The 13,469-nt window shown below is 40.9% G+C and overlaps 1 protein-coding gene across 11 annotated transcripts in view; it reads left to right on the top strand.

The window, feature by feature from the left end:
- The window catches only part of NPAS3 (neuronal PAS domain protein 3), a 641,499-nt gene that overhangs the window by 407,297 nt on the left and 220,733 nt on the right, over window positions 1-13,469 (top strand). For all 11 annotated transcript variants that reach the window (XM_080977754.1, XM_080977753.1, XM_080977750.1 and 8 more), the window contains one exon: window positions 10,132-10,221. In XM_080977754.1, coding sequence (XP_080833880.1) covers window positions 10,132-10,221 — 90 coding nt within the window. The remainder of the gene's footprint in view (window positions 1-10,131; window positions 10,222-13,469) is intronic.

The following is a 13,469-nucleotide window of genomic DNA, read 5'->3' as shown; positions in this document are numbered from 1 at the left end:
TTTAGGTCAGAGTAACAGGATTTTTTTGTAGTGTTGACATACAGTGGAAGGAATTAGGGACTTCATGGATACTGTGTAACATATGAGGATGTTCCTCAGAAGGACACTGTAGTAAAATTTCAAGGTATTTTCCTCCTTATAATCCAAAAAATACCTCAAAAATTGCAAGGACAAAATTTCCTTGGCAAAATGACCCTTCAACACACTACGATAAACACTGAAGCCCTGATCCAGAGACCTTCACTGCAGTGGGCAAGGGTGCTGGGAATTTTAGCTCTGTAAGGGGCAAATGACAGTTCCTAAGATTATTTTAGGAAACCATGTGGTTTGAAAGTGTGGTGTGTACTTCACCCCAGAAGCATTAGTCACATGCAAAAGATTATTATGGAACGCTATGCACACTTTTAGAAAGGGAATAGGAAAACTGTTTTCAGGACCTAAACATGGTGGAAGATTTAGGGTAGACAAAAGGAAGTACCTCTACACATGACATACGGTTAAACTCTTAAATTCATTACCACGGGATATGGGGATGGCTATAAACTTAGACAGCTTTGAAAGGGAATTAGAGATAAGGCTGTCAGTAGCTGTAGCCAAGCTACATTCTCCGGCATCAGAATGCTAGTCTGTGAGGAACAACAGTGGCAATAAAGCTTTTGTGGCCATATCCTGATTGAGGACTTCCCATAGGCCAGGAATGAGAACTTGTGGCCTGCCAGATATTGTTGAACTCCAGTTCCTATCAGCTCCAGCCAGCATAGCCAGTGGTCAGGGGTGATGGGAATTGCAGGCCAGCAACATATGTTCACGTGTCCTCCACTCCTGCCATAGGCATCTGGTTGACCAGTGTTGGTAACAGGATGCTGGGCTAGGTGGACCTTATGTTCTTACAGATGCAGGTACTTCACCATCTTCAAGATCGAAAGCTTCTTTCCTCGACTGTCTAATAGGTATCAAAGGGGGTGTAGCTGAGAAGTTGGTTAATAGTTCATCAGCATATTAGTGCTCTGTACAGACGTGCTCAAGGTGACATGCAAAAGACAAAAAGAAAGAGCGGGCCATGCCAAAATAAATGGAAACACTAGAACCTCTGGAACCTCTGTGGTTGAGCAACAAGCACGACCAATAGCATTTTACACATCTGCCTTGCACATTATTCTAATTCACATAACATAAATTATAATTACTAGCATCATTATTTAGATATGCCACAGCTTCTCTTTACATCTGAAAATAATTTGCCTCCTGTCGACCATATAGACTTACTGAGATCTGACAAGGAAAATCTCCCATCATTGCTGTCTGACTCGCTTAGAGCTGTTTTCAGGAATAAGAAAACTGTCTCTGTTAATCAGATACTTGCATGCCTTAAAAGCATCTATTTTAGTAGTGTTTCCTCGCAGATTTCCCCCCCTCAAACTGCTTTAGAAAAAAAAAAAAAAAGATTTCAGCATGGTATTATGATAAATCTTCTTGAGGAGGGGCACGCATTAACATTTGTGTCGGTACTTTTTCATCTTAATCCAACCTTGTTTAATAATCAGAAAATTCTACATAGTGGGTAAGAAGATGTAATTAACTCTTTGACCCCAGAATCTTAATTGGCGCCTGTTGAAAACAGTGGGGCAGTTTGAAAAAAAGTAGCCTGTGGTGATTGAAACAGCATAATGCATAATGGTTTTCTCAAATCAAAATAAGAAAGTGCTGGGGGAACTCAGCTTTAATCACATGTTGTACATAGTTGGTAGGTGGAAGAGATCACAAAATAGGCCTCCCCCACCCCCAAACTGTAATGTTCAAACTTTGCCTATAAGAAATCCACACTTTCTGTCTTCAGAAATTTGTGCTGGAGAGTTATAGCCAACTACAGTTACTATAGTTATAGTAAAGGGTGGTCCTTAACGTCATTGTAGATGACTAAAGTATAATTTACATCTTGATGAGACTAGCTCATAATAACAGGGCACCATGTAAATCCTTACATTACTCACAGCTTCTGCTACTGCTAAAGGTAGAAATGATCAATGATCATACAACAAATGTTACAATTTTGGTTTTTTTAAAAAATGGCATCTGTACTGAGCTATGTATAAGATATTGAATCAGAGGTAAAATGCCCAGCATATACCGGTAATGCTCTAATGAAAAACTCAATGAGCTATATCCCCCCCCCCCCCAAGAAGGTATACTTCAAACATGTTAGGTGTTGGATATCCAGGATTTAAACAAATTTAGCAGCGTTGCCTTTTTTTTGCTCATATTGTTTTTTAGCCTGTCTGTCCCCGCTTTCCGTGTTTTCCTATGCTGAGTTATGTTATCCCAGAAAATTCAGTGCCTCACTGATGAAGAGGGTTCATTGTAATAAGAGATCCAATGGATAGAAATTTAGACTCTGATAAAAAGCCTGTGGCGACATGTCAAAAATATAATCACAATTATAAACAAAATATAAACACAATTGTTACCAACATTTGCTAGCCGTGCAAATATTGCATGTACATTTCCCCCACCCAGAACACCTTTATATCCATCAAATAAGATTGTCAGTAAACATGAAGAGTGCAATTCTCAACCTGTGGGTCCCCAGATGTTGTTGGACTACAACTCCCATCATCCCTGAGCTCTGGCCTTGCTGGCTAGGGATGATGGGAGTTGTAGTCCAACAACATCTGGGGACTCATAGGTTGAGAACCGCTGGAAGCTATTACTCTTTTTTTAAGTATTTCCATCATCACCGTTAGATATTGCTCAGTTGGTTAGAGCATGACGCTAATAATGCCAAGGTTGCAGGTTTGGTCCCTGTATGGGGCAGCAGCATATTCCTGCATTGCAGGGGGTTGGACTAGATGATCCTTAGGGTCCCTTCCAACTCTATGATTCTATGATCCCATCAGGGCTTTTTTCAGCTGGAACTCACTGGAACTCAGGTCTGACACCTCTCAGGTGGGCACCATTGCCATTCTAAGAGGCGGGAGGTGTTTGTGGTGAGTTCCAGCACCTCTTTGTCTAGAAAAATGGCACTGCCAATAAATGGCAATTTATCTACAATATAAATGGTTCAAACACTTTCTCTGCTTCAGTCTCCTGTTTGTCTTCTACATTTTAGTTCACTATTCTTACTGCCATCCCAACAAATAAACATTACGAGCCTCTGGAACTCTATCCAGAGGTTCCTTCAAGCATGTGTGTCTGTGTCTCTTTCTCTAAATTTGTGGTAACTATCTAAGGGCTCCAATTAACCCATCTGTCTTGGTGCCATCAGTCTTATCTTCCTTGGTTTCTTCAGCATAAACTGTACTGGCTATGGAACCTCCTGCAATGATCAATAATAAGCCATGTTTTCTGATGATGCTGAGTGCACAGCAAGCTTGAAAGTGACCACAGTAGTACCATCACCCTCATTACTATTGGTTAGGATATCATCAGCTCCTGTCTCAGCAGGACCTTGTGTCACCACTGTTTAGTCGATTTATTTGTCTGATGGTCTGATACTGTATCAATGAAGGGGAGGTTATAAATATATTTAATAAATAAATAAATGAGCATTATTATGCCCGCAGCTGTAGTATCAGGAATGGCAACATTCTCAGAGGGATAGCCATGTTAGTTTGTTGCAGCAAATCTTGCACAGTGGTCCTCACTGCAAAACGACCAAAAAGTGCAAAGATTAATACTATAATTCCATGGTGGCCTGTCCAACTGGGGTGTAAATGGGTCCTATAATTAGCAATGGATGCGTTCACAATTGGCCACTGATAATTTAACTGTTCTTACCGCTATGATGTCAAGGTTTGGAGAATCCAGCACTTGCAGAAGTATTTCAGGTACTATGGAAGATTCTCCTAAGTTCAAGGTAAACCTCTTCCAAAAATTATTTTCAGTGTACGAGTATTTTGTTCATTTTTGTACATCTGGTGTATCACCATAGTTTTGCTCCCTGTTAAAGCCCAATATAATCCATTTCTTTGTGGGTTCGCATTCTGGGTCCCCACCCCCCATTCTCCCTCTTCTGGAAGATCTTTCTTTTCTTTTTTCTTAGCACCTGTTGATATGCTTCTTTAATGGCCTTCTTACTGTGTTTTAGTTCTTTACAAAGTGAAAACACATTTATTTATTGCATTTTTGGAACTAAGATCTTCTTGTCAAAGTTCTGGAATGAAGTATTGCCCCATTTCCTACTCAGCAATGGAAGAAAGGAGAACCATAGATACCAATGGACAAAATACAGACATTTCGGAATTGTCTTTTAAAGGTGTGGCACATTATAAAGACCTGCTGCTCTGCAACCTTGGAAATTCCACAGAAATGGAACACACTAATAGTTGATAGGATTAAGTTTACACAATAGCAGTGCTTGATAGATTGCTCTCTAAATCTGGAAAAGTTTTGAGTGTGTCTTTAACAAACTTTAAAGTTGACCCAAATGTCACTTGAAATTGCTCACCAGTAATTGATATTAGCATTCAAGGTTCCTGCGGTAATCATCTGAAAAGAAATTATGATAATTTTCAAAATAAACTACCTGCATGGTAAAAATATTTTTGTTTGACTAAAATCTATGTAGATTTACATTTTTATTAATTCATAAATATAAATTGAAGATCCTTTCTTTAATATGACAACTTTACTGTTTGTTTTCCAATAAGTGGCTCATTCTGTTTCTGCCTCTTACATCAAAGAACTCTGAATACTTGCCAAAACGAGTTTCTTTTCATCATTGTGTTAGAAATTATTCAGGAAGCAAAGGAATAAAAACATTAAAACACACAGAGACTTATTGGTTCTGGAACAGAGTGAGATTACAGAAGACATTGTTTTCTCTAAACACACACCAGTTGTTATTGTGTTATGATCACAACTGGAGCTGATCTGATCATAGATGGAATAAAATGACATCCTTTGAAATAAATCACTGCTCTTTTTCTCTGCTCCATCTGCATCAGGTGTGGCTGCTCAAGTCATAGACCATTGTAATGGTGGGATGGATAAGAAGCCAATAAACAGACTGAATTCTGGCCAAATGAATGGTTCCTGGGTCCAGGGTATAGGTCAGTTGCCTGTTCTCATGGGGATTGCACTTACTCTGAAGGGGTATTCTTGGATCCAGCTATGTCTCTTGAGATCCATGTGGCCTCAGTGACTAAAAATGACCGGTATTGGCTGATACACAAGCTACAACTGTCCATGGACCCAGATAACTTAGACACAGTGACCAGGAATGGTCAAGATTGGACAAATCTTTCTGGGCCCTCACTTTAGGTTGGTAAGAAGCTGCAGCTGGTGCAAAATATAGTTGCTAGTTTGCTAGGTGGAACAACCTGTCATCAGCATGGAACAGCCCTGTTAAAGGAATTGTTTTAGCTGCCAATAAAGCCCTGAACAACTGTGCACTGTGTTACCTGAGAGGCTGCCTTCTCTCATCCAGACCTGCCTGGTCACCAAAGGTCACATGTTCAATCCATCTCAATGAAGGAAGCATCCTTTTGCATTTATGGATCTGCCCACCCTTCACTGAAATAAATGAGACATGGGGAGTGTGTCCTCATTGATACTCATTGACCTGGAGTTTTGGATATATGATGATGTTGTCATCAGTATGTTGTTAATGCAGGGCTCTGTTTCTCCTTCGCGCTGCAAGCAGGCGTGGTGGTTGGTGTGCTAAACTCATATCTGACCTCATTAATGGGCTTGATGCAGGTCACCAAACTGAAGCTCACACTGTTTGCCAATTTGTTTTTGAGTGCTGGTTTTGACCTAAATAGCCATGCATGTCTTGTGACCCCAGTACCTTAAGGACCACTTTTTCTCATATGAACACACATGGAACCTGAGATCAATATCTGAGACCCTGTGTGCCCCAACCAAACTGATGGGCTTTTTCTGTGGCAACGCTTCAGTTGTGGAATGCCTTCCAGAGGGACGCTTGCCTGATGCCAGCTTATCATCTTTCTGGCACCATTTTTATTCTCCCAGAAGTGGACATCATTAGTGGTCTGTTTTTGATATTTTAAAAAATAGTATTCATCTTTATGTGGGCTGGGTGGTTATTTTTATATTGTTGGCTGACTTTTTAGAATTAACACTTTTAGTAGATTTACTTTGATTTAATTTATTTTTTATCATAGTGTGTGTGTTCTAAATCACTTCGGGGCTCTTTCTGTGTGAAGTGATTCATAGATTGATTATATTGAATCGAAAATCCCGGGATCAATCCCTGGTGTCTCCAGGCTGGGCTGGAAAAAGCTCCTTCCTGAAACCCTAGAGAATTGCTGTCAGTCAAAGTAGACAATACTGAGCTAGATGGACCAGTGGTCTGACTCAGTACAAAGGAGCTTCCTGTGTTCCTATAGAACATGGAAGGCTTGATCAGTGTAGAAAAACAGAGAGGAAAAAGAAATTCACTGAACTAACAAAGATCAGTAATGTTCAATCTTTTCAAAACTTGGAATTAATAAGGTGCCCAAAATATATCCTGCATTTTAAAATTTACTGCCCATCAATTAATGAGAAAATAAATTGTGTAGACAAATTATCTATTATCGAATGGATGGTATGCAGGGGTGGGGGTTTGTTTTTGTTTTTGCTGCATTTACCTTGCTTTCAAGGCAGCTGAGGGGTTTTGTGGCCTGTCTCTTCTTTCATTCTATAAATCACCACTCCGGTGGTCAACATTCTGCAGCCTTCCCAAAACCCCATGACATCCTCATTTGGGCTTTCCTGTACATTTGGGAAGCTGAGGAGGCTGTCTACTGTGTACTTGATAGCCAGTCATGGTTATTTCTTTAAAGTGAAGCAAATTTACTTTTAAAGCTTTTTCTAAAAGGCCTTCCTTTAAAAGCAGGATCTTCCCATGGGCATCTGGTTGGCCACTGTGAGAACAAGGTGGGCCTAGGCCCTGATCCAGCAGGACTATTCATCTGTCTTGAGGTCACTTGGTAGCCAGACTTCTGACTACCTGCACTTGAAATTAAAGCCCAGGGGTAGGCTGCATAAGGTAACTTTTCCCATGGGCTTTTTTCAGATCAGGAAGTACAGGCAGCTAGGGAGGCTGCAGAGGCCTGGAGGGATGTTTAATGGGAACACACACACACACACACACACACACACACACACAACACACACACACTACCTGTGGCTACCTCACAACAATAAGGTAAGTTCAATACTGCACCAACCAAAATTATAAAGAAATTTTGAAGTGTGTTGCAAATGAGACGGAAAAATTGAATCTGCTTTCACTGGAGAAGAAAACATTTGGATATTGGATATTGCCACAGCACTACCTGGAATTAATCCCATGTGGCAACATGGGGAGCCACTTTTAATGCTTTGTTTTATGTGTCCATCGTTCCATATCCTCTCTTTCATCTATTAACGGTCTCCTCCCTCTTCTTTTTTGTAACGCACAAAATGGTGATGGCACATTATAGTTGCTCTGAAAACTTTTTAAGTAGTTGCATTACTCGGTTGTGAGTAGCACATTAATGAAACAGGCAGCTGAGAATATGGTACCTCGGGTTAAGAACTTAATTCATTCTGGATGTTTGTTCTTAACCTGAAACTGTTCTTAACCTAAGATACCACTTTAGCTAATGGGGCCTGCTGCGCCGCTGCTGCACGATTTCTGTTCTCATCTGAAGCAAAGTTCTTAACCCGAGGTACTATTTCTGGGTTAGCGGAGTCTGTAACCTAAAGCGTATGTAACCCAAGGTACCACTGTATATATACTTGGTTCCTGAATGAAATGAACTCACTTGGGGCCATCTGTCCTCCCTGCTACCACCCAATTCACATCACCCTGCGAATTTTCCAGATTATTGCTACTGCAGCATTGGAGAGAACTCCCTGCAGGGTATCCACTAGGCCTAAAACACTTCCAGGTGTCAGGTCCCTGAGAAACGGGGTTACAAAGGCTTTTTAGCAGCAATGCAAATATGTGCAGCAATGTCCCATGTGCCAGGATCCCTGGGAAGTGCAGTTCCCAGAGCTCCTAATGTCCCAGGTAAGAATGCAAGGAGCCCTGGAACCAGGGCCTTTTTCAGCTGGAACTCACCGGAACTCAGTTCTGGCATCTCTCAGGTCCACACCATGGTCATTTTAAGAGAACAAGGGAGGCTTTCATGGTGAGTTCTGGCTCATACTTTTCTAGAAAAATTGCATTGCCTGCAACTCTAGCACCTGAGATACTGTTGGGGTAGCATTCTCGGCTCTGTTGTGAAGCCTCTCCATAGGAACCTTGCTGCCCTTTGTTGTTAGTGCTGGCCGGTACTTTTTTTTCCCTTAAAAAAATGTTTAGGGGTAGGTACTCTCATTTTCCTAAAGTAAAGGTAAAGGGACCCCTGACCATTAGGTCCAGTCGTGACCGACTCTGGGGTTGCGGTGCTCATCTCGCTTTATTGGCCGAGGGAGCCAGCGTACAGCTTCCTGGTCATGTGGCCAGCATGACTAAGCTGCTTCTGGCGAACCAGAGCAGCGCACAAAAACGTCGTTTACCTTCCCGCTGGAGTGGTACTTATTTATCTACTTGCACTTTGACGTGCTTTCGAACTGCTAGGTTGGCAGGAGCAGGGACCGAGCAACAGGAGCTCACACCGTTGCGGGGATTCGAACCGCCGACCTTCTGATCGGGAAGTCCTAGGCTCTGTGGTTTAACCCACAGTGCCACCCGCGTCTCACTCATATTGAAATACAGTGGTACCTCTGGATGCAAACGGGATCCGTTCCAGAGCCCCGTTCACATCATGAGCAGAACACAACCCGCGTCTGCACGTGTGTGGGTCACGATTCACCGTGCATGTGCGTCACGTCATTCTGAGCGTCTGCACATTCGCGAGCGGTGAAACCCGGAAGTAGCCCATTCCATTACTTCCGGGTCGCCGCGGGACGCAACCTGAAAAGATTTAACCTGAAGCGTCTTTAACCCGAGGTATGACTGTACTGCCCCTCAGTGAGGCCAAACTTGGATTCACGAAATGTTTAGGAGTATGCGTCCCCCCAGAAAAGAAAGCACTGGTGCTGGCTATATTTGGGGGGAAAGGCGGGATTGGTGGAAAGCACCTTGCAGTGTTGAACAACAACAACAACAATTTTATTTTATTTATATCCCGCCCAGCCGAGGCTAGGCTCAGAGCAGCTAACATAAAAAAACCAACACAATAAGCATAAAAACAGACATCAATTAATTAAAATACAGGCTCAGGTCTCCTGGAAAGCAATACAGAGGCTGCACCATAGAACTGGAAGGAATAGAGTTGGAAGGGATCCCAAGGGTAATCTAGTCCAACCCTCTGCAATGCAGGAATCACACTAAAGGATCTGTGACGGATGGCCATCTTTTTAAAAACCTCCAGTGAAAAGAGGCCACCACCTTCTAAGGTGGAACATGCATCAGTGTCATTTAGTTAAGTCTACAATAGGTCCCAAACTTTGCATTGGGTTCCGGAATGGATTCCGCCCCCGCCCCCTGATTCTGTATTTAGGAGAGTGTTCACCTAAATTGTATGGATAACAAACTATCACTTTAAGACAAATGCAGTAAATAATAAAATTAAGTCTATTCCTGATGAATATGTATAGATTCAATGTGCTGTGCTGTGGTGTTTCAGTTAGGAATAAGTCCTTTTGTTTGTTCATTGATTATATGTTTCATGTGGCTTCCAAAAATGTGTATATAACATGTTCTTTAATAAAATATTTTGGCAACCATATCTAAAGCCTTACACCTGCCAGAATATAATTTATAAACGTACAAGCTGACATTGAAGAGATTAAATTCACAAGATTTCTATGGTCTCCAGGTGTGAACATATTTGACAGTAATCTGTTGATTGGTTTTGTTTATGCTCACACAAAAATGTGTGTGGGTGAATTTGTGAATGAAGAGGAGGCCTGTAATCCTCTGTTAATTAGCAAATTTCTGCAATCCACAGTGTTCTTCTCATCTCCATTTTTCTGCAAGGAAACTCCTTTCATTTCTGCACTGAACAGAAATAAAGTGTTAAGAATGGCAATGTATGTTAATTTCAATATTTCCATAATGAGAATAGAGTGAATGTGTGATGCCTGTGCTTTATCTGTTAGTGAAATATATCCCCATATAACAAACTTCTCACTTTTTTTCTTATTTTGCAGTCACTGGATGGATTTGTATTTGCACTAAATCAAGAGGGGAAATTTTTGTACATTTCGGAAACCGTCTCCATCTATCTAGGCCTATCCCAAGTAAGTAGACCATTTAATGGCACAAGTTCCACTCCTGTGCTCAGTAATCTATTTCGCAACATTTCGCATGTTATTGAATTTATACTTTAATGACTGTGTTTTATCCACCCTGGAAAATCATTGAGAAATGTGAGTTGGTATAGAATGTTCAAATGGATTAAAAAAAAAAAAAATCCCCAGCTTGAAAAAAAACTTTTTCTGCCCACTAAGGATCATTATTAATTTATTGAGAACAAATGAAGTTTCTTTTCTCAATTGTTTTGAACTTTAAACCTCAGTACCTGGTAGGAAAGGGACACACTAATAGTACTTCCCTTGTGTCCTATTACTGGATGTTTATGGAGTACCCTGCGTTATCCAGGGAGCTGACACAATGACAGGGAGTCATTTGGAGTCAAGAAATGCTGAAAGAGACCATTAAAATGACTCGCAGGGAGGGTTTCAACAAGGACACATTCTGCAGCTTCCGCACATGTTCCGTAAATCTGCAGAGGACATTTTTTTCATATAGCACTTGTACTTTAATTATTGTTGTTCCATTACTGACATATTTTGAAATCTAAGATTATAGGGGAATAGAATTATTACTTTTGGTTTTATCTCGAATGGCTGAGCTCTCAGTAGCATTTGCTACATGGTATACCGGAACCATCCTGATACGATTCTGGGAGACTCTGGGAGACTTCTCGAACAATGAGTTGCAAAGTAGGATGCTATGCCTCTTGTTTAGCTACCCTTGAGGAACTCCACAGTTGTGCTAATGCTTGTGTCTTACTGTTTGGAATTGGGCACCCATCTTGCATTTCTTGCCGTGGTTGTTAGGAGACCCCTTCTCAGGACTAGAACTTTTTAATAACTTCGTTATTTCGTTGCACCTAAACTAAGCTGAAAGTGGTAACCTGAAGTAATGAAAAGGGATAGCCAAATAATTGGTGTGGCAGGAAAAAAAGATTCAAATAGTGTTTGAGACAATGGAATTGCAGCCATTAACTCCTAATAGAAAATGGTGGTATCTATGTAGTACACATTAATTATGTGTTTATACTAGTTATATGGAAGTTCTGTCAAAGAAAACAATAGCACTGTGGAGGGGGATGAGGGTTTGTTCATTCAAAATTGGTATTGAATTTTCCTGAAGTCCTCAGTTTTGTAATGAATTAAAATCTCTTCTTTGGCTTGTTTATAAACCAACATCAGAGGTTTCATATTTCATAACAAATCCACATGGTTGTTAATGCACTTTTTAAATGAAAAACCACACAGGATTGTAATGTTTATTATTGTCTTGTGTTCATATTAACGTGTTTTATGCATGGTGTCTAACAAAGTTTAATAAACCAGCAAAGAAGAAGGATGAATAATTAGTTTAAACAGGTAAATGCTAATTAGGGAACTCCTGAAAGGCATCCATTATACACTAGCTTAAAACAAATTTTACAGCCCTGGTTAGTGGAGTAATCCAAATTCTGTCAAGGCAACTGCATTTTCTGTAATTGAGATGTGTATGTTTGCTTTGCATAACAGATGGCTCTGTATGCTTAGACTGATAGCTAGGAAAATAATAATTGCATTATTCCAGCCAAAAGAATATTAGCTCTTGGGTTGGGGCCATTTCAGGCAGTCCTCCTGCCAGCACAGCATATGCACATATATGGATTCGATTTTCAAGGAAATTGATGCATCTGGAATAGTGTGGCCATCTGAAATATCATCTGTTCAAGGAAAAAGTTGGCTTTAACCCTGTCCTAGTCCTTGTTAAAGCATTCTTCTATGCTCAGCAGCAGCAGCAGCAGTCGTCAGACATTATTAGGCTACATACAGACTTCTTCATTCAGCGTCTAGACTTAAGGGATAGGTTTCTGATTTTCTGATTATAAATAGTAAGTCTGAACATCGCATACTGCCAAGCATGCAAAAAGAAACACCTCTTTGTTATTAATCAGTGCATTAGTCAAAAATATACGATTACGAAAAGATTGTGCCCATTATTACTGCTAGATCAAGTGAAATCGGCTTGCTGAGCTCAAATACTTTGGTTGGGGAAGTGAAAAGCAAAACACAGTGTACTCATAAAGCGCTGTAAACCAATATGATGTTTTCTAAGGGCACGTCCATAGGTGACCATTTCAGAGTGTTACAAAAGCATATTAGTTTTTGTGAAACAGTCCTGCAATCCCTAATCCAAAGGCAATAACATGATATTCAATTCAGATGTAAGAAATGTGTCTTCTGCAGTGGGGAATAGTCATCATGCACCCAAAAAACTTTAGAGGATGTACATACCAGCATGCTGTACACAGACTGCCAAAGCAGAGTAACTGAAGCTCATTGCTCTCAACACAGAATTTCAAAGCTTCTTGTCCTTAGCCACACCTGCAGCTAAAATCGGCCGCTGAGATATGAAAACTCGATGCTGAAAGGGTTTATATCCACACTCGAGACCAGTCAGTAAGCTAGTGTTAGGATCGCAGCATGGAATCAGCTAGGGAATGAGGGGTAGAATTAATTTTCTCCTTTTATTGCAATCCCCCCACACCCTTTGGTCCCTCAAGTACCCTCTCCCTTGTGTATCTGGGAATAATTTAAGAGTAAACAAAGGGGGGGGGGGAATACAAAAAAAATTGATGGCCTATCATTAGGTATGTCACAGATACTAGCCAGCAGGTGCCCATGAGACTTGCACAACTGCATTCCAAGCAACAGAGTGCAATCATACTGCTAACTGCAGGAAATAATTGCATTCTCCCAGTAGTATAGTGTGCTTACTACGTACTTGGTGAATAAGTAAATGTTCCTGAGGTGGACTACTTTTTTGAGGTAGGATCTTCAGTCCGGTGCAGATGAGCTCCTCCAGCTCATATTTGGATTGGCGCTGAAATAAGCCCCAAACCAGAAAATAGCTAACTTATTTCCAATCCTATGTAAATGTGCCCCTTTGTCTTGTTCTCAAGCATAAACCTCCTCCTTCACTCCCATTGCATTGACCAGAGTGAAGCAGCAGTATAGCTCTGGCAGCAAACTGTGACAGCTCGCTGGGAGAATGAAGGAAGAGAGGAGGTCTCTCCCAACTTTGTAGCACCCTGGTCAGTGAAGTGGGAGGAAAGTAGAGGTGGCGGCTTGGTAGTGTGGGTTGGGTAGAGGGGGATTATTTTCTAGCTTGGATTAAAATCTGAGCCAGAAAAGAATGCAGGAATCATAATTCTCACCACTTACTTGAGTAAGCAATACAAATATCTGAGAGACTTACT

This window comes from Podarcis pityusensis (genome assembly GCF_964106645.2).
Source record: "Podarcis pityusensis genome assembly, chromosome: 1".
Classification (NCBI taxonomy): Eukaryota; Metazoa; Chordata; class Lepidosauria; order Squamata; family Lacertidae; genus Podarcis; species Podarcis pityusensis.
Note: the sequence above shows the minus strand (reverse complement) of the source record. Positions and strands in the feature narration are given on the sequence as shown.